This window comes from Sarcophilus harrisii, chromosome 2 (assembly GCF_902635505.1).
Source record: "Sarcophilus harrisii chromosome 2, mSarHar1.11, whole genome shotgun sequence".
Classification (NCBI taxonomy): domain Eukaryota; kingdom Metazoa; phylum Chordata; class Mammalia; order Dasyuromorphia; family Dasyuridae; genus Sarcophilus; species Sarcophilus harrisii.
In genome coordinates this window covers 374,845,603-374,867,876 of record NC_045427.1, presented here as the reverse complement: position 1 = coordinate 374,867,876, position 22,274 = coordinate 374,845,603, and the positions used below count along the sequence as shown (strand labels likewise).

The following is a 22,274-nucleotide window of genomic DNA, read 5'->3' as shown; positions in this document are numbered from 1 at the left end:
TTGCAAGATGCTGAATGTGAAATGTTACCATCTCAACTGTACAGATTTAGTAACAAAGAAATGGAAAAACCCTTTGAAATGAAACAGGTAACAATCATTTTTTTCTTTGACTTTGAAATGTTACTATCACAGTTAACAATTTCTGCTGGAAAATTATTTGAATAACTTATTTAGTTCATATTTTTATAAGTTAAATTTCATTTTCAACTACTCTGTTTAGGTTAGCATCATCCCTTCTTTTAAAATAATTGTTTTATTACTTTGACAAACACTAACAAAATGAACATTTCCATATACAGAAAGAAAAAAGCCAAAAATAACTTTTAAATTGCATCTCTATTCCATACTGCTTGTATTTTTCAACATAATGAATTCAGTAATTAGTTTCAAAGCTATGTCTTTTCACCCTCTGAACTTCCTTCTGGTTTTTTTTTTTGCATTCTAAAAAAACTACTTCAACACATCTTTCTTTTCTCCTTCTTTTGGTTATCATTAATCTCCTTTGTAACAAATAAGCATAGTTAGGGGAAAAAAAGTATAGTCAAGCAAAACTAAGTCTTATATTGGCCAAATACAAAAATGTATTTTTTTTTAAATCTTTAGTCCATCACTATGTCAGAAGATGGAGAGCATACTGTATCATTAGTCTTTCAGAGTCATGACTGATCACCACTTTCACCCAATTTTTTTTAATACATTGAATACTGTATAAACTCTTTTACACTGCTCACTATTCTACATTGGTTCATATATATCTTTCCAAGATTATAAATTACCCCTTTTGTCATTTCTTTGGTACAATAATATTCTACCCATTACATTCATACACCATAATTCACCTATTTGCCATCTGCCATCCCTTGTTTCCAGTCCTGTGCTACACTAGCAAGCACTACTAATAAGAAAGGCAACATTAAGAACACTAGATCTATTGTATGTAACTTATTTAGAAATAAGACTGGGAAAATCACTTTATTTACAAATAAAACCCAAACATTATATGTCAAATAAAATGAAACTTGAATTTACAAAGCCCTTTCTTATTTCTCTCCCTTTTGAAATCTAAAGTAATTGGAGTCATGTACATTAATTGTAAATTAAAATTAACTGTGATAACCTGTGATTTTTGCTAGGTAGGAAATATTTCTGATTGCTTTTGAAAAAAATTTTTGTGACATAAAAATATTTAACTTCAGAGGAGGATTTTGATGCTTATAGTAATTAAAAAATTTTAAAGATATAAGGCAGTTTTGCTTGAATAATCTACTCTTTTGCTTAAAGTGTGATTAATTTTTTCAGGACATAAGAAGATTAAGTTTTATTATCTGATATAAGAAATATAACTGGAGGTATATTAAATACAATGATTTAAAAGTCATCAAAATTTTAAGTTTTTAAAAGTAGAAAAATTAAATCAATAAAGTTCAGTCCTGAATTCAACAGTTCTTCAAAACCAAAGATTTTATGAAGTGGAAAAGTTACTGGATTTGAAAAAAAAATTTTCTTTGAAGTATTATATAAATGTTATTATTACTATTATTATCAATCCAAATAATCTTCACCATGCTTCCTCCTTTCCTGAATTTTCTCACACTTATGTGAGAAATAATATACAATGCTACTCTATCACCCATTATAGCTATCCTATTCCATCTGAGCAAAATATACCCTTCCAGAGTACTATTTCAATAAGTCCCCTCCCATTCAGTTAGGTTTCAGAGAAACAATCCTTCATGAAAGCTAGTTTACCTTGCCTGTTATTCATACCTCGTAAATGAGAAAACAGACACTTGAGGTTTTGAGTTTTATTTTTTGTTTCTTTTTTGAATTTTGTATTCATCAGATTCAGCATGTCAAGAACAGAGCTTTAATTAACCTACATGAGATTTTGTCTCTTGTAAATTAAAGCCAATTCTCTACTGATATTCTTTCTCTATTGTGTCTAGCTTGGTAGAGATATATAGATAACATGAAAATAATACCTGTCCTTCTAAAGTCTTCAGCTTCTTGCCCAAGACTTCATAATAATTTAGGGATGTTTTCTAAATTACTACTCTATCTCCAAAATTACTAAAAGATTATCTTTCAACTTTTTACTTTTTTAGTATAATAGTAACATATATTTATTTTATATATTTATTAACTATGAAAAACTCTCTCCCAATTGTTCAACTTGAACATACACAAATTTTCCCAATGGGCCTACATACTTCATTTCCAAGAGATCACATTCTTAATTAGTGAATTTCTCTGAAAAGCAGATTATGTAGCAAAATCATCTTTAATTTCTTTAAAAACAAGCATTGAAACCTCATTCTATAATATTGGAGATAAGGCAGTCAATGTTCCATTATCTTAGCAATGAATTTAAATTAAATGAAATTAATCTCATTACTTTTTTCACAATAACACACATACAGTTTTAATGCACAAAAACTAAATAAAGGTCAAGGAAAACAATTTTGAAAGGAAAGGGAAAAAAAGTTATTGGGCCTTTTTAGGCTGACAGATGAAAGAGACAAAAAGACCTAAAAAATAAGCCATATTTTTACAAAGTTAACAATGTAGAGTTATTTTCTCTATTTCAGTACATGGAAATATTAAATTATATTTAAAACAATCTTAATAAGCTAATTTCCACTAAGTGAAAATGAAACAAAATTTTCTTTGCATTAACACAAAGATGCTCTTGAATTCATCACCAAAATCTAAGTGTTCATTAAAGAAACAACGAAGGGTTTTGTGGTAGGAAAAATGAATCATCGGTTTTCACAGAGACTAGCAATGCCATGATGATAGTAGGCCAATATTTTCCACCTGAAGTGGCATGTGATATCCTTTTTCCCCTTTAATTCCTTTCAGAAAAAGGAAAATCTGGGTTTTTAAAAGATATGGTTCAGAAAAGAACAAATTTTAACTTCCAATGAAAAATATACATACTAAAATATGTAAACAAGAAAAGAAAAACAAAAAATTCAACAGACTATAAATCATTTGTAAACTTTTCAGTAAGTTATAAAAAGTTCATAATATCCACTTAAGAGTGCTTTAATTTTACCTATATATAACTCTTATTTATAAAAAGTAAAAAATTGTAAAATAAAACCTGAATGAAAATGGAAAGGACAAAATTCACAGTCTTCACTAATACAACCTTTCAATTATGTCACATTCTACACTACAGGGATTCTTAAACTTTTTCTACTTGTGGCCCCCTTTTCACCCAAGAAATTTTTATGCGACTCCAGGTATATAGGTATGAAAAACAGATGTACAAATCAAACATTTACTGATAATAAATCACAATTTTGTAATCCCCACTGTTACTCAACCCCATAGAAGATATAACCCACAGTTTAAGAAGCTTTGCACTAAGAGACATCTATGTTCAAGAATTACTTCCTAATTTGCAAAACTGTAAGGGCAAAATATTTCTTTGTTTTCCTTTTTTAAAAAAGGTATGCTGCCTAAAATAATGTGTTCCCTTAAGAAAAATATTTGTGAAGTGGGGAAAAAAAATCTAGTAAAGACCTATAATTTCATCAAAAACAGTATAATGTACTGGAAAGTATCCAGTCTCAGTCATTTATTAGTTGTATGGCCTTGAACAAGTTCTCAATCTCACTAAGTCTCAATTACCTAATCTATAAAATGAAAATGTTGGACTTAACCCTAAAATGTCCCTTCTAGGGGACAAATGTCCTTCTAGGTCTAAATTTATGATTCTATGTCCTTCATATGCCAGATAATGTATTAGGTGATGGAGAAACTAAGAGAAAAATGAAACAGCCTCAAGAAAGCTTACCCTAAGGAGGAAAGGGGAAGGCAAAGATGAAATGGAAGGACACCAACCCCTGTCCCTTACTCCTGAGACGGTGAGAATATTATCTTTGTTTGAACTCTGTCTGTAGTGAGAACTATGTTACCAGCTTTTCCCTCCCTAATGCAGGTGGTATTTTTTGTTTCCAACTGCAGGCACACATGGCCCCCAGATGTGCCACGTTAAATCTTATCTATCACCAAAAACTTTGATTACTTCACAAGCATAAAACTTAAAGAAATATTGTCTCCTTGTTAACCTTTGCCTCCTGTCTGGGAATGGAATTAGTGTGATAAATGTTTTAGAGCATTCCTGTGGTTTTCTTCTATAAACATGGGTCCCCAAAACTGCTCAGGGCTGATTCCCCTGTTCTGGCTCAGTTGCTGGCCAGCTAGCAATAAATGCTCTTAAATTTACATTATTTTGGCTGTCCTGTATTTTCTCTTGCCCAGGCATTCATTTCAAAGGGAAGATGACATTTACATTAATAAGTATGTAGAGAATAAATATAAAAGTTTTTTGTTTGTTTTTTGGGGAGGGATTAAAAAAAAAAAAAGCTTCACATAATAGGTAGGACTTAAGCAAAGTTTTGAAAAAACAAAGGATTCTAAAAAGGGTGATTTAGGTATGCATAACAGGTATAGAAGACAGCCAAACTGCAGTCAGAGTAAAAAGTAGAGATAGGGGGTATGTATGAGGAACAATAAGAAGTTGAGTTTGGCTCAATTATGGGAAAGGTAAAAATAATTTATAATGAGGCTAAAGGAGTGTAAAAGCAGATTATGGGTCCTCAATTGCCAAACAGAGGAATTACTGAATACAGGAGAGACAAAAGTCAGAGCTACAAACCCAATTATTATGTAGGATGGAGAGGGAAGAGACTTGAGACGGGAGCAACGAGGTTACCACACAAGAACACTGCAGTGAAAAGAAGAATCTGAGGATCTGGATTCCTATGTCATCCATACGATTCTAGCCAAGTCCCAACCTCTACAGCCTTCAGTTTCCTCATCTGTGTAGATAAGATGGCCTTTCAAGTCCCTCCAATTCTGAACCTGAGACAATTCAATCCTCATCTGCTAGATGGAGCACTTCACAATCCTTTCAACTGCTACTGACCTCTTCAATGATGGTCTTTCCATCTATTTTGTATATGTCTTAGATGTACTGACTTAAATATGTTGTTCTATGCCCAAAGAGCTATAAAACTGTGCATACACTTTGTCCCAGCATTGCCACTAGTGGATTTGTGTCCCAAACAAATCAAGAGGACCGACTCCCATGTACAAAAATGTTTGTAGCAGATCTTTTTGTGGTGGCAAGAAACTAGAACTTGAGTGGATGCCCATCAACTGGGGAATGGTTGAGTAAGTTATGGTATATGAATGTAATAGAATATAATTGTTCTGTAAGAAATGATCAGCAAAATGATTTAAGAAAAGTCTGAAAAGACTTATATGAATTGATGACATGTGTGAAGTGAGCAGAACCAAGAGAACATTGTACAAGTAACAACATGATCATGTGACAGTCAACTGTGATGGATCTGACTCTTTTCAACAATGAGGTGATTCAAGGCAATTACAAAAAAAAAAAACTATGGAGCTAATGAAGGTTGAAATATTTTTTTTTCTCTCTTGTGGTTTTTCCCTTTTTTTCTGATTTTCCTTTCCCAATGATTCATATGGAAATAGGCTAAAAATGAATATACACATATAACCTACATCAGACTGCTTCCTGGCATGAGGAAGAGGGAGGTAAGAAAAGAGGTGAGGGAGAAAAAAAATTGAAACACAAAATCTTACCAAAACGAAAGTTGCAAACTATCTTTATATGTATTTGGAGAAATAAAATACTATTAAAATAAAATCTAAATAAATAAATGTGTTGTTTCTTCTTCTGTAAGGTCCTTAAGAGCAAAGCCTTGTTTGTTTTTTTCCTCTCTATACAAGGATAGTATTTGACACAAGGTAAGTCAGTAATAAATTCTTGACTGACTATGATCCTGAAATCCAGACAATAGATAATACCTTCTCTAAGGGAACATGACTAGAATATGTCTGAGGCAGCAGCTGAATCCTGATTTTTCTGCCTTTAAGCCCAACTCTCTTTATTCATCACTTTGCAAAGTTGCCTCCCAGTTTAAAGGAGAACACAAAGTTAAATTATTGAACAGAAAGAGATTTTAAGTATGGAATTATTTCCTTCACTCATTTAGTTTACCTTCAGATTTCATTTTTTCACAAATTTTTCAGCAACTTAATAAATGGCTATTTTTAAAAATTCTATGCATTTCACTATAAAATAAATAACAATGTCATGGGGAAATATTTAAAATTTTAAAATTAAATAAAAATTATTAAAACATTTTTCTGAACTATATTCAACATTTAAAATATTTCCAAGTAAATGATAATAAAAATAGTCTAAAGAGCATCTTCTTTAATTAGAACTGAAATAAAAACATCCCAAATGAAAATATGAATTTTAGGAGAAATTTAAAACACGATTCTCTAATTCTTTCCTATTATCAAAACATTAAAACATATATATGTCCAAAATAAAATTTTAAAATATTCCCAAAACTGATGCTAATATCACCTATTAGCATCATCATAGAAAAGTCAGGAAAAAAATACCTGATGCAAAAGTCAAGTACTTTTCTGTCACTCTTATTCCTACAAATAAAAAGCTTCTGGATGTGGAAAAACAATCACTCAAAATCTGAGGCATTCCAAGAACAATTCCAAAGAATGCTAAAATAAATTGGAGATTTTTTTTTCCATGCCAGGCCCCTTCAAACTACTGGTTATAATATAACATCAGGAACAAAGCAAAGGATCTAAGTAATAACTAGAATACATTTTGCTGGAAGAATACTTCCATATTTATCTTAGCAGATAGAAAATGTTTCTTTTAAATACTCTTTTCTAACCTTTCCCTTCTCTTTTACATCTCACTTTCCAATCCAATCCAACCATTATTAAACACTACATTCAAGGTATTACTGGGATCTGAAGAACACAAGCAGACAGAAGGGCTAGAAACTAAACCTGTAATTTCATTACAGGTACTCCTAACTCCCAGGTAGCAAAACGCCTGCTACCAATGTAGACTTAACAGAGAACTGTCTAGATTCTTGAGAAATTAAGTTACTTATCCAGAGTCATATATGTGTCATATGCATATATGTGTCAGAAGCAACAAATGAACCCAATCTTCCTTTGTTTTAAGGACAATTAACTTTCCATTAAGTATATTATTATATTGTCTTATTTTTGCCAAAGACAAAAACAAAATACTTCCTACATTCAAGGATTTACATTTTATTTAAGTTTATAGTGTAGTTTACATGTAAAAAGTTAAGTATACACAGGATAATTTTAAGGGACAGAGACCAATTATATTTAGCAGGATCAAGAAAGCCTTCCTACACATACAGGTTAGTCATATGAGCTGAATGGAAAAGTCTAAGCTGTTAAATTAAGGGAATATAGTTCAGGCATAGGGGACAGTCTATACAAAGGTAGAAGTGTGACAGAATGCCAACTTCAAGGGATAACAAGATCAATTTAGGTGAAAGTAAATTGTGAAAGTCTTTTTTTTTTTAATTTATTTTTTAAGATACACATTGCTTTATGAATCATGATGGGAGAGAGGAATCAGAGCAAGTGAAAATCTTTAAATGCCAAGCTGAGGAATCTATATTTTAATCCAGAGAAAATGTAGTCAGAACTAATTTTAAATATGTACAAGTATATAAAATATGAATATGTATCTAAATATATACAAATATATATGTAAATTATCACAGATTTTCTTTTGTTATACATTTAGGGAAGGCAAAATGTTAAACCTTAAAAAATCATAACACTAAAATTTATTTAAAATATATAAACTTCTTTCAAGCTATCTAAAAATTAGAGATGGCTTCATTTTTTTGGTTTGTCTTTTATTTAGCCGGCCATTTTGGTTAGAACTGAATTCTATCAACCTTACTGAAATTCATGAGACTCAATGTTCAAAAAACCATTGGTAATGTTAATTCATTTACCTAAGTCAAGACTAATGATGCAAAAAAAAGTAAAGAAAAAAAATCTCTCAGCTAATGACCCCCTATATATTAACATAATCAAGTAGAAATTTTAAGTATATTTTAACTATACTGTGCAAATTCCCTGTCAGCCACACAAGGACAACATTTTACTGAAGAGTCTCTTGTTGCTGACGCATAAGATTCAATATGACTGCAGATAACCCTCTTCAAATCATACGACCATGTTCGGTTACCATAGAAACTGGGTGAATTTTCTAAAAAAAATCTCAGGAAGCCAAATACAGGGCCAAGAATATATAAAAATCAATGATTTAGCAATCCTCCCTTTTGCAAAAAATGAGAAACTTTGAAAAATACTTTCCAAGTTGTTAATTGCTTCTAACTATTAATGAATATTCCTGTTTCAGATTTATTATATTGCTTTGAAACCAAATAACATTTTTTTACAAGAATAACCAAGATTAGTTGACCAAGTTAACCAAGACTAACTCGCTCTTCCCCAAATGTACCACTCTCATGGCTACATAATTGCTTTTAAGATAAAGTTTTATAAAATATACTGAATAGACCTTCTTTGTTATTTTGTTTATTTTTAAAATTAGGACACACACAAAAAAAGAAAAAAATAAAATAAAATAAAATTAGGACACAAAGGCCCACATAGATTAACTAATGTGTGAGTTTTTCTGTTTTGATGTCCAGAAAAGTTACTTAAGTACTTCAAGTTTCAGCTGTAAAAGTAAGATATTCCTTATCTCAGTTATTGTGAGGATCAAATGAGAGAGTATATGTATTTGATAAATCATAAAATGTTTTATAAATGTCAGCAGGCTATTACTCTCAGAATCACAAAATTTCAGACCTAGGAGGAATATTCTAGATTATCTAGCCAATCTGTACCTAAAGCAGAAATCTAGCTAGTCATCTGGAAAACGTTTGTTCTCCAGAAATATTGAGATACTTAATATTGATATTTTCCTCGTTTAAATTTCTAATGAGAATTCAAATACAAACAACCCTCAGAGTAAGCTTCCCTCCAAAACAACCCTCCCAAGAATTAGGACTATATATTTTCTCCCAAACACAAAACTTTGGGAAGGAGGGAGATCTTAGATCATAAAATAATAGCTATTATTTATATGGGTATCTACTATTTCAGATAACTGTTCTAAGTACTTTTAAAAATATTGTCTTGTGATCCTCCCAACAACCCTGGAAAGTTGATGCTATTTATTATTATTCTCATTTTACAATTAAGGAATCAAAAGCAGAGAGACAACTGACTTTTTACATGAGATCACACAGCTACAAAGTGCCAGCGGAGATAAAACAGAAGTAGTACGGTACTATGAACACAGAAAGTCAGCTCTGAAAGGAATCTCAGAACATAGTTCGTTTCAATACAATTAGAAGAATTTTATTTGCTGAATTTCATATATTCCCCAAATATTTTTATCTAGAGTGTAATCATAGTTTCAAAATGCATCCAAACATTTAAGTTAAATATAAAATTAAGTAAGTAGGGAAAGATTGGATATGAGACTAACTTCATTAATTTGGTATCTTCTTCTGAAAACTCCCTTCTATTAAGGTCAGCATCTTCTCTGCAATTTAATCTAAGAATCTTATAAGTACTAAAAGGGTAGGTAATTTGGCCAAGTTCATACACCCAGCATATCATAATCAGGATTCTTTTTTTTTTTTGTCAAAGTGTTCTGAGGTGTGTATATATATATATATATATATATATATTTTTTTTTTTGGTGTGGTAAATTAGGGTTAAATGACTTGCCCAGGGTCACAGAGCTAAAAAGTGTTAAGTATCTGAGACCAGATTTGAACTCAGGTCCTCCTGACTTCAGGGCTGGTACTCGATCCATTGCACCACCTCACTGCCCTCAGAAGAAGAATTTGAATTCCTGGTTTCAAAAAATACCTCTTGACCCCACAACAATTTCAAGTTTTTTCTAATATATCTTAATTATTTTTCTTGATTAAATATGATATTGGTTGACTATTTTCTTTTAAGCTTACATTTATATTAACTACTGACTTTATATTATACCAAAAAAGACAGCAGGGCCAAAAAAAAAAATGTGTCATATTGCCCGAGGGATTGATAAATATTGCACAAGGGGAAGGAATTGTTTTAACCAATTAGTAAATATTTTACTAAAAATGTCCTTGAACCTAGTCAGCATTTTTAGTTAATATTTGAAACTTGTAACTACCTATACTGCTCAGAAAAATAAGGCAACCCTAAGTATAACAGGAAAACATACTGAATGATATCTGACTGAAGTGGAAAAGCACCCCAAATGGGACCGTGAGAAACATAATCTTGAATCTTTGTAGTTAGAAGTTTATTACTAGTTCTTCACTCCCTAATGCAGATGGCATTTTTAACAACCCAGATGTACTGTCCTGAGAATCCTGAGACCTTGACAACTGATAAGAAATGCTGCTTGCGGCTGCCTGAGAATGACCCCCTTAGAGTGATAATTTTTTTTTTTTGCCTCCTGTTTAGAATAGAAATTCCTTTATTACAACAAATGTATCAAGAAACATTCTGATCTCTCTCTTCTTTCTATAAATATATAACCCTGAGGCCACTCATTACTGACCCCTCCAGTGTTGGTGATGGGGTTCAGTCACTACCTAGCAATAAACACTCTTAAAACTTCATAATTTTGGCTGCCCTGTTTTTCTTTTGCCTGGGCACTTCATCACAATAACTGCCTTTATAAAGCTAATAGCAGAGTAAAAATTAGCGCTAATAGATCCAATGGTATTGTTAATGTGGATGGTCTTCCAAATTGTGTAATTCTTCCAAGGAATTATGTGATTAATTCTTCTAAGGGACTATGTGAGTAACTCTTGTTGTTAACTGGTTCAACCATTCTAGTAAACAATTTGGAAGTATTCCCAAAAGGCTATAAATTTGGAACTATGCCCAAAGAGTTATAAAATTGCATTCCCTTTGAATGCGATACCACCTCAAAGAAAATTACCTATATGTACACAAAAATCTTTGTAGCAGTTCTCATTTTAGTGGCAAAGAACTTAATATTGAAGGGACAGCCATCACTTGGAGAAATGGCTGAATAAATTGAGGCATATGATTGTGATGGAATACTATTGTGCTGTAAGAAATGACTAGCCATATGCTTTCAGAAAAACGTGATAAAACAATGAACTGATGCAAAGTGAAGTGAGAACATTGTATACAGTAATAACAAACTGCTAGAACTAAGAAAGACTCAGCTACACTGATCAACCATCATCTAATAATTCCAAATGATCTATGATGAAAAATACTATCCACCACCATAGAGAGAACTGATAAACTGAGAAACCAAAGTGAAACTTTGGTTCATTTTCTGTTTCTTGCTTTTCACTTATTTTTTTTTTTTTGGCAACATGGCCAATTATAGAAATGTTATATACCTGACTTAAAATATAATATTTGTATGTCGCTTGGCTTTTCAATGGAAAAGAGAGATGTGGAAGGGGAAGAATTTATTAACAAAAAACAATTTTAAATGACTGCAATGTTACAAATAAATAATTTTAGGCATGATTGAAAAGTGTTTAACAAAATAAAAAACACAACAAAGATCATATTAATTTGTAGTTTTCTAAGCCAATATGCAGACTACAGAGATCATTTCTATAAGTTTGGACACCACTAGGAGGAAGGATAGATTTTAGTAGGGAGAAACTTGAGGCTAGGAGATCAATTAGAAATCTATTATAATAATTCTAGTGAAAGATAATTAAAGACTAAAAAAGAAGAATAGCTGTATGAGCAGAGAAGAAAATATATCCCAGAGATACTGAAGAAAGAAATGACAAGTTTTAGCAACTGATTTAATATGTAAAGTAAATGACATTGAGGACTTGAGGATGATATTGAGGTTACAAGCTTAAGAAATTGGAAAGATTGGTGGCACTTTTAAAAGTTAATAGGAAGCATATGGTGGTGGCTCAATTTGTTAGTTTATCCACTCCTACTTCCTAACTCTCCCTATTTAATTATCAAAACCTCCTTTTCTTCCTTTAGAAGATTTATTAAAATGTTATCTCTTTTAGACAATTCTTCATGAATAATATGTTGCAATCTATTCATTTCTATCATGCACCACTCCATTGTCCTTTGGTAACCCACATTTTAATTCTTCAGGGACACTATTTCATGACTCAGACCACCACTATATCATTACCAAAGGAATACTACTATTTAAAAATGGACCTTTTAAAAAGAGAAATAGGAGCTCATTAAAAAACACTATGAAATTTCCCAAATTCAATGCAGTCTTTTCTCCTTTCTTAAATCCAATTCTGGGATGTGTTTACTGTTCATCTGAAATGTCTGTGCTAAACTATATATACTAATGGATAAGTTCCTATGTGGATCAGTTTTTTCATTCAAATGCATGTGATCATAGGGACAACTAGCACACTTCATCCTCTTGGATTTTTCCTACGGAATAGTTATTTTCTATTCTTTAGAAAGATTATGCATGTTACTTAAGAGACTCTTTAATGTTCCAGGGGTTAAAGTAATCAAAATAATATCATCCAAACATATAGCTAAAGGATTTCACCACTTCTACAGGGAATTCTGCTTTCATTTCAATTATACCCTGATTCAATCTTACATGGTAGTAGGATTTTTGGTAGGGATATGTATATAAGTTTTATGTCTTTCTTGATACTAATAATCACTGCATTTTCAAACTGTTGTTTCATCGTGCAAGTAATTTTATAAGTTACAATCTTTTATGAATTTAAGCTATGCATAAGAATATAATCATACATTCTATTTTCTGCTAAACTAAATACAAAATTGAAAAGTTGAAAAATATAAAAATCCTTACAAACTGCTATTCACTAAATGTTTTGTCTACTGGAATAAAATTATTTTAAAGGAACTTACTAAACCATTAATCTGTTAACAATTTGAAAAGAACAGCTATCAAAATGACTACCATCTTCTTCCCAAAATGTTGTATTACTATAGCTCAGTTCAAGGATAAAATAAAGAGAAAGAGTCAATTAAGTAAACTGAAACCAATCTTTTAAAGAGCTAAATATAAAAGCATAATAGGGGAGCTATATATAAATTCAGGACATTTTTTAAAGAATAGTAACAAAGAAATTTTTGAGACAAGTTTTATTTTTTCCTCTAATTAGATAAGACGACTAAGAAAAATATAGAATTCAGAAATGCAAAACTACCTTTGAGGGTTCCCTTTATTTTTTTCCTGTGCTTATTACCTCAGTTAAAAGCACGATTTTTAATAATAAGTCCAAGATTCTGGCTTTGAATACACTATCAACCAGTTGGTTTTTGCCTGATACCTCTTCTACAACTAAGAGCCTTATCAATCAGTTCTCCTCTAAACACAGAAGACTAAGTAAGATAAGAGAGGGAGAATGAATCAACCCATATCCATCACTAACTGTGGAAAAAAATTCAGTAAATACCTTAGTAACAGCCTAAAAGTAGGGTCATTTTCTTATACGAAGGAGTTAATAAACTATTATTTGTGATAAACAAAACCCAAAACTCAACAGAAAAGCTAATTGCTTCCAAGACACATGATGTGACTGCAATGATTTACAATGTGTTAAAAAAAAAAAAAAAAAAGGCTTAAAATCTAACATTCAATTAGGAACTAATTCTAACCACAACCAATTTTTCTTCTGCAAAGATTTGCCTAGTTATTCTCTTTTAAATTCATAGGAGGCTTCCTTAAGCCAAAATAAAATCCTAATATACTAAGCAAATGAACATTTTTAATTCAAATGGTAAAAATCTAATATGTGCAAATCATTATATTTTTATAGAAAATTCAAGAAAACAGTACAGCATATAATTTTAAAACATAATTACTAATAAAACATGAAAATATCCTTTAATCTAACATAACAGATTTGTAAAATTTCATCCTGTAACATCTTCTGTGTCTAACTGGGCCAATATCCTAATCATCATACTGGTAGTTATTATGAGAAAGGTGAATATATTCTTTCCTTGGTTCACACACAATAATTCATTCATAAGCTAGAGAGAAATGCCTTATAAAATTTTAAAATAAGGAATCTATACGCCAGATGGCCTGTAACCCATCCTAATCAAACCATACTGATCTTATTTTGAGATGAATATGTTATTTCCTTAGTTGTCATATGAGTTCAATCATAAACTAGAAAAACCTACCAGAAAAAAATAAAAAGTAAATATTTGTTAAATTGTTCAATTCAACAGTCTCTATACAAGCAATTTTAGGGAGCCAAATCTGTAATCCTAACTCTAAATGACATTATTATATGTGAATACCCTAAATTTAACTGAACAAATATTTAAGTACTTGAAATATATCATACTGCTAAATTCAAAAATACTTCAATTTCCTATTTCTCTCAAGAGTACCACCATCTACCATCTTGGCAATATTATCGACTCTTCCTCTATTTCACTCCATAAACCTACATTTGCCAAATCTTGTCAATTCCACAATTTTTCTCACATACATCCCCTTTCTCTTTACTTACAAGGAAAGTTACCACCCCAATTCATATCTTCATGTCCTGCTAACTAGACTTCTATACAACAGCTTTCCAGTCTCAAAATCTATCCCCTACAATTCTGTCAAAAGTTATTTTCCTCAAATCAATGCCTATGTAATCTTCTCAAATACCGAAGGTTTCCTACTGCCTCTAGAATAAAATGCTAGGTCCTCTGTTTGGCATCTAAAGCCTTTCACAAACGGTCCTTATTATACATTATTTCCTTCCATATACTGTACTGTACAGTCTAGCCTTCTTGCACTTGTTTACATCTTGATACCCTAAGCCTAACTATCCCATTCCTGAAAAGGATTCCCTCCTTCTGTTGTTTCCTTCCAAATTCAATTCAAGTATTACTGTGTACATGACTTCATGAATTTTGTGTAGGACAAAGTCCATGGTGATGATGATGATGAACATTTTTGGTAAGTTTCTATCTTCTTACTTTATGTTTCAAGGATATGAGGATCAATAAACAAGCTTTTTTTCTCTGTTGTTACATATTTCAAGAAACCTTGTGATGCTCCAATACAAAAATTTTAGAAGTCCCTGTCTTCCAGGGGATTACAATCTAATAGGGATGATAAAACATACACAAATAAGTATGATACAAGGTATCTGGTTTAGACAAAGTAATAGATTAGAAAGATAACTTGAAGACAGCAGGAAAAGAGGGTTCATGGGAATTAAAGCTTGATGGAAGTAGTGGCTCCTGACTTGGCCCGTGAAGAAGGATTTTGCATAAGCAGAATGTAAGAAGGACTATCTTCCAGGCAGATCAAGATCAAGGAACAGACAATAGTCCAGTCTGACAAGAGCAAGTAGTAGATAGTACTGAAAAGATAAGTTAAGAGTCAAATTTTGGAGGGCCTTAAATGCTTACCTAAGAGTTATCTTTTCTCCAACTGCAGGCAACTGAGATGCACTAAAACTTTTTGAAAAGAGAACTTGTTAGAACAATCCGGCAAGATCAGGGTTATGGTTAGACATTTATTAGGAAGAATCTTTTGGAACCCCCATTTAATGAAGGGACTGAAAAATGAAAATACAAGATGCAAGAAAACATTTAAGAGATTACTACACTAATTTAAGCAAAAAGTAAGGAGGGCCTCAACTAGGATGGTAGCAATTTGAGGAGAAAAAATGAGGTGGCTGTAAGATAAGTTCCAAAGTAGAGGTAACAATGCCTGTAAACTGAGATTTCAAGCATAGTATCAACAGAAACAGAGAAATTAGAATATTGGAAGGTAGAGGGAGGGATGAAGACAAGTTTTGGATGAGGTTCCAGTAGATGAATTATTGTTCAAGATCAATAAATGAAAGACAACAAATGAAAGATCAAGAAATGAAAGACAATAGACTAAAGCTCAAGGTTGACATCTGGCTCAAAAAGCTATCAATTCTGTTAGGAGGACATAAGTCAAACCTAAATAACCAAAAATTATGCAGTCTATTTTTATCATATAAAATAATAAATGCTGATCTTACATTTATTGTTTCAAAACTTACAAAATGCTTTACAAATTTTTTTCATCTGACCTTCATGAAATAATCATGTGAGACAAGTAGATATTAAATATTATTTTAAGTATCTTAAGTTCCAAAGCAATTTATGTGTATACATGTATACACATTAGACATACATCTAATATCTGATTTGATATACCAAAAATATTATTCTCATTTTGCAGATGAGAAAATTGAGGTTCAGACAGGTTGTGACTGGTCCAGGATTACATAAGGGAAAATAGCCCAAGAGTTTCAGGGAGCAATAGCACCCATCCCTTCTTACTCTTATAACCCCTAAAAAAAAATTGTCCAGGGAAGCAACTCTTGTCCAACTTGACAACTACCAGATTAAATTCTGCAGTCCCTGCCTCTTTACTCCTGAAGTCCAAGAAAATGAAATTCGGACTATCAAAGTCTGGCAGTATTGAATGGTTCAACATCAGAAAAGATGATTTACTTGTGAAAATGACAGTCAAGAAATTGAACCTGTCTTGCCTAAGGATCCAATTTATCCCTCCAATAGGTATTGTCTCCCACCAAAATAGAGATAGTCTTACTTTTCCCTTTGTTTTTAGGCACAGTGCTTTGCATATAATAAGCTCTCAAATACTTTTTCATTCATTCTCTTAGCTAGTGCCAGAGATAGGTTTTGAATTCAGATCTCCACCTAGTTCTTCTGCACCATTACATAATTTATACTGGATCTAAAGCCAAGGAAGTCAATTCAAAACTCTTTATAAACTTTATTAGTCTTCAAATGTGGACAAATTACTTAAGGGAAAATGACCACAGAATCAGCAATAGAAATCAGATATCTCAGCTCTAGTGACAAATTTCTAAAAATTATTGCAAGTAGTATGATATAGTAATTACATTTTTCCTAGTAAATTATTTTAAAAAGATATTATGGATATCCTAGTTTCAGTATATATTAACAGATTCAAATGAATACCTCCTAAAATATACACATATTCTACTACTCAGTTATGTACGTTCCACAACCAACTATCCATTCCTTCAATAAATATTTATGAAGAAACTATTATGAGCTAGACATTGGGGATACAAAGGAAAAAAAATAGACAAGATGCTTACAGCCAGATGTTAAATTTACATGATCTCCCCCTTAGTCCTTAATAAAGATATGAAGAGGCAAAACACTATTCAAATATATTAATGGACACATCCACTCTCTTTTCTACTATTTCATCAGAGGGATAGATAAAATTTAATCAACTATATCAAATTTAAAAGAAATGCCAATTTTCTGATTGGTGCAAATAACATGCTACTATGTAAAATTGACCAAATCCTGACAAATCACAGGTACTGAAATGCTGCACTCAGCTGTATGCAGTATAATATGCCTGCAGTTTTCCTAAATGTTAACATGCTAACAGCCCCTGGGAAGATCAAGATGGTAATTAAAAGAAAAATATGCGGCTTTTACAAAAATCCATAGTTAACATTTAAATAGCCAGTAAGTACAAATCTTTGGGAAATTCGAGATTAATGAACATCCTAATAACAGTTTTATGACATAGATCATTATTAATTTTGTATTAATGGAGACACCCAGGCACAAAACATAAGAAAGACTTGCCCAAGGTCACATAAAGTCTATTCCACACTTCAGATTAGGCCTTAGGTCTTTTAATCCAGTCAAGTGATTTACACTAGGCTGTACTGCCACAACAGTCTACCTAATTACACAACAAGCTACCTAAATTCCTAAAGTCATCTTAATAGCCTGAGAATTGAGATGGAGGAAATAACAACATACAGACGATGAAAATAAAAACAAAGACTGGGTTATATAAGGTTCGGACTTCTTGTTTTAATCTTATTCTGGGAAACAGAAAACATCTAACATGCTGATTTGATAGGGAATCCTTAGCATTATTATTCACATTAGTATTAAGAATCCTTTAACACGACTAGACTGCAGGCTATTTCGGTTGCAATTAAGCATCCACAGTTAGAATCTAGGTGTATTATGACAATTAAAAGAGATGCTGAGCTACATCACTGAGCCTTAGGCTTCCCTACGTTTCCAGAAAAATGAGGTTCAGAAGCATTTTTAAAAAACACCCTTCTTCCTGCAGGCTCCATTTCTAAACCGCAGTTAGATAATGATCCAACCATCCACTATTCATTTCCTTCCATGTTTGTTAAAAGAAAGTTGTGTTTTCTTTCATCATCGTTTTCAAGTGCTTAAAAAAAATACAAACCTTCCACGGACACGTCGCCATTTCTGAGGACACATGCAACAAAAGACGGCCTTAAAAAATTACAGGCCGTCTTTCTGGTTTTCTGCCTCTCTCCCTCTTTTTCTCGGTCAAATTGCCTTAAAGCAACGGGAGAGAGGGATGGCAAAAACAGCCAGCTTTGAGGCAGGAGTAATCCCATCTCCCGCAGCAGGGAGCGCTGGGCGCAGGCACCGATGGCAATCCATCTCCCCAGTCTCTTTTCAAATCAGTTTCTACCCCCTCCCCCTCATTAAAAAAAATTGACAATCTGACATCAGGGAAAAACATATAAAGGGGGGAGGGAGGGAGGGGCAAGCAAGGAGGCCAGTTTTCTCACGGGACGCCCATCCGGACCAAGGGGCCTGCCCGCCCCTGGGGGAGCCCGTGTCCGTCCGGACCCCCGGGGAGGGTTGGGGAGGGGGCGCCGCATCTATCCTGGGCTGGGAGCGCCCGGGGCCCAGGGCGTCCCGCGCCGGGCCTACAGGGCCCCGGCGTCGCGTTCCAGGCCCGGCCGCCGGAGGGGAGATCGGGGCCCAAGGGGCGGCAGGGCGGGGCGGAGCTCCGGGCGGGAGGGGTGCGGGCCGGGCCGCGGCTCACCTGCTGGTATCTGCTGCCGCTGCTGGGCTCGGCCGCCGCCGCCATGGCGCAGCCGGGAGGGCGGAGGGGCCGCGGCGGGGACGGAGCTGGGCCGCGGCGGCGGGCTGCTCTCGGGGAGTCCCGGGCGGGGGAGGGGAGGTCTGAAAAAGGGGGCGATGGGGAAAGCGAGGGTCGGTGGCCGGCCCTTCGGGAAGCACTCGGAGGCCGCGGCTTCCTCCGGCTCGGTGCGGGCTGCGGTCCTAGGGCCTGACAGAGCAGCTGTCCAAGCGCAGCCGAGGTCCCTCCGAGAAGAGGCGGAGACCAAGACAGCCGACGAAGGCTCGGCGCAGCGCAGCGCCGCGCTCCCCTCCCCCGCCCGCCACTTCCCCTCCCCTTCCCTCCCAGCACTGTTTTCTAGGCGCGGGCGCGAGCCCTCCTCCTCGCTTCCCCTCCCTTCTCCTCCTCGCTCTCCCTCCCTTCTCCTCCCTCCTCCCTCTCCTTCTTTAATCTGTTTCTCTTACTCCCCTCTACCCCTTCTTCTAACCTCTGCTCCCTCTCCTCTCTGTTCCCCCTTCTCTCTCTTCCTTCTCCCCCTGCTCGCTCTCCTTCCCCTTCCGTCTTCCCCCTCCGCCTGATCCCCCTCCTCTTTCTCCCCTCGTTTTCGTCTCTCTCCTCCTCCCTTTCCTCCCTCTGTTCCTCCTCCTTTTTCTGTTTTCCCTCCTGCTCTCCTCTTTCCACCCTTCCACCATACCTCTGCGACGATGGAGGGTACTTCTCAGCCTCTTATTCTCCCCACCTTTCTCTCCTCTCCCTGTCCCTCCTCTCCATGTTCAAAGTGCCACTCTTAGCTTCCTACCTTTGTCAGGCCTTTTCTCAGCCCTGACTCTATTTCCCTAGTCTCAGCTGCTCCATTCTTGATTTCCTGACTTCTTCCTATCTTTCACCACCATTATCATCACTTATGGGGATCGCTGAGGCTTGAAGAGGTTCCTATCCCTGAATGGTGGACGAGGAAAAAGAAGGGAGATGTTATTTTCTCCAGAATTTAGCAAGAGATCTCACAAATCACTTCTTAGCCATCACAAATGAATCCTATTATCACTAGCTATCCCTAGAAATACGATTTTTTTCTTTTAAGACTGCACGATCATCTCTCTTCCAACTTGGAAAAGATTGCCCTATTATAATCAAAGGAGTTGTTTTGTTTTGTTTTAAAGATTCTCGTTTTTTATGTTCATCAAATGGGTGCTTTGTTACCTTAAAAGAGAAGTATAAATTACAGCTCTTGCCTGCAAGAGGAGCTTATAAACCAGATAGGAGACAAGATCTCCAAATACTAGGCAGAAGACCCCACCTCCATATATAAACAGGTGGATATATAAATATATATATATATATGTGGATATAATATATGTATGTGTTCACATTGTATATGCATTACACATTGTTGAGTGGAAAGGGACTTTTTAGGGAGCAGCTTTGTGAAGAACAATGTCTCTAGGCTTGAATATTAGACATTTACAAACATGACTCAGCAAATTACAACCTTTCTACACCTAAATTTCTTTGTCTGGAAAATATGAATTCTTTCTCAACCTGGCTCACATAGCTCTATAAACTCAAGTTTTAAAATATGAGCCATTATAGGATTTTCTTAACCAGATCAGTCATTTCATCTATCCTATCTGCTATTTGATAAAAACCTCAAGTTAGAGATCAGGCCCTAAAGGACTTATGTAATCCTTTGGGCTTTAGAACTTTTCTAGGGGTTTTAAGGTTCTATGTACTGGATCCACAACTATCCCATCCGGTCCAAGAGACTTTGCCTTCTATCCTGCTGCATCTCCCATGCCCTCCCCCACCTACCAGTTTGGAAACTAATCGTTATCAAATCAATACTGTCATTACTCCTAGATAATTGTTTATCATCCCTTACTTCCCAAACTAAAACACACTACCCTATCTACTACATTTGTCCTCTCACCTCCCCCATTAGAATAGAAGCTGCTGGAGGTCAGTGACCACTTCAGTTTTGTATTTGTACTATTGTCACTTAGCACAGTGTTTGGCCCAAGAATGCTGAATAAATACTTTTCACTCATTCAGTGGCATAAGGATCCACCAACTGAGGAACTCCCTCTGCCAATGCTGATCATCCCCTGTTTTGTAGGATTAGAAAATTATCTGAGGCATTGAAAAATCAAAAGACTTGACCAGGAAATGGGGAGGAGGAGAATTTAAGCCTAGATTACTCTTATTGCAAGAGCAGCTCCTCTTCCATTAACCACTGTGCCTATATTATCAAATACCCAATGATAACTTGTCCATTGTGCCCTACAGTGGAAAGAGCATTGAATATGGAATCAGAAAGCTGAGCTTGAACTCGGGATCTGCTCTTCATAATGCACATGACTTTGAGCAAGTTTTTTAATTTTTATGGGACTCTGCATGATCTGTCAATGAGGGTATTGGACTAGTTGTTTTTTAAAGTTTCTTCACCTCTAAATCCTATGATCTTCTAAAGTATATTAGGAATTAATTCAAAGAAGGAATTAATCATTGGAGGATTCAGGGCAAGTTTTATTATAATTTGGAAGCAGAGGGAAACTAGAAGTAGGCAAGATATGCACAAAGTGGATCAATCAGTATTTATTAGTGGCAGGTATTAGTATCAAGTATTGGTACCAGGGGCACCTAGATGGCACAGTGGATAGAACACAGGCCCCGAATTCAGGAGAATCTGAGTTCAAAATTGGCCTTAGACACTTAACACTGTGTCACTGTGTGACCCTGGGAAAGTCACTTAATTCTAATTGCCTCAAAAAAAATTTAATACCAGACACTCAGCTAAATGCAGGTGATACAAAAGGAGGCAAAAGGCAATCTCCGCCTTTAAAAATTTTATTAAACTACTGCAGAGGACAACATGTAACCAAATAGATCCAAAGCAAGCTATATACAGGATAAATAAAAAATAATTAAGAAAAGGTATTAGACTTAAGGTTTACTGTAGAAGGCAGAATTTTAGTTGCTTCTGAAAGGAAGCCAAGGAGAGCAATAGTGCAGGGGAACAAGTGTTCCTTGCATAAAGGAAGATGAGAGAGATAATCTTGTTTGTTGAACACCCAAGAGGCAAATGTCATTGGAGAGAAAAATATATGCAGAGGAATATAAAAAGACTGGAAAGATAGGAGGGGTAGGTTAATGAAGGGCTTTGAATGCCAAATAGAGCATTTTGTACATGGTCCTAAAGGCAATAGGGAGCCATGGGAGTTTATTGAGTAGAAAGCAGCATGATAGGACTTGGGCTTTAGGAAGATCGCTGAATGGAGGATGAACTGGAATGGGAAGAGACTTGAGTCAGGCAGAACAACCAGTAGACTTCTGCAATAATTTAAGCATGAGGCCATGAGGGCCTTCACTATAGTAGTATCAGTGGCAGTGAAAAGAAAGGAGCTAATTTGAAAGAAGTTGCAAAGTTGACATC

At 34.7% G+C, this 22,274-nt stretch overlaps 1 protein-coding gene across 3 annotated transcripts in view; it reads right to left on the bottom strand.

Moving 5' to 3' along the window:
- Positions 1 to 19,351, bottom strand: part of NDFIP1 (Nedd4 family interacting protein 1) — a 52,426-nt gene extending 33,075 nt beyond the window's left edge. Inside the window, exons 1-2 of one of the 3 annotated variants that reach the window (XM_031953463.1) lie at positions 19,332 to 19,351; positions 18,809 to 18,948 (exon numbers count right to left, since the gene is read on the bottom strand). In XM_031953463.1, the coding sequence (XP_031809323.1) occupies positions 18,809 to 18,853 (45 nt within the window). In that variant the 5' untranslated portion in view covers positions 18,854 to 18,948; positions 19,332 to 19,351. Of the gene's footprint in view, positions 1 to 18,193; positions 18,230 to 18,808; positions 18,949 to 19,331 lie in introns of those variants that run through there. The other 2 variants (XM_031953464.1, XM_031953465.1) reach the window with 2 other exon arrangements.
- Positions 19,352 to 22,274: the final 2,923 nt, after the last annotated feature.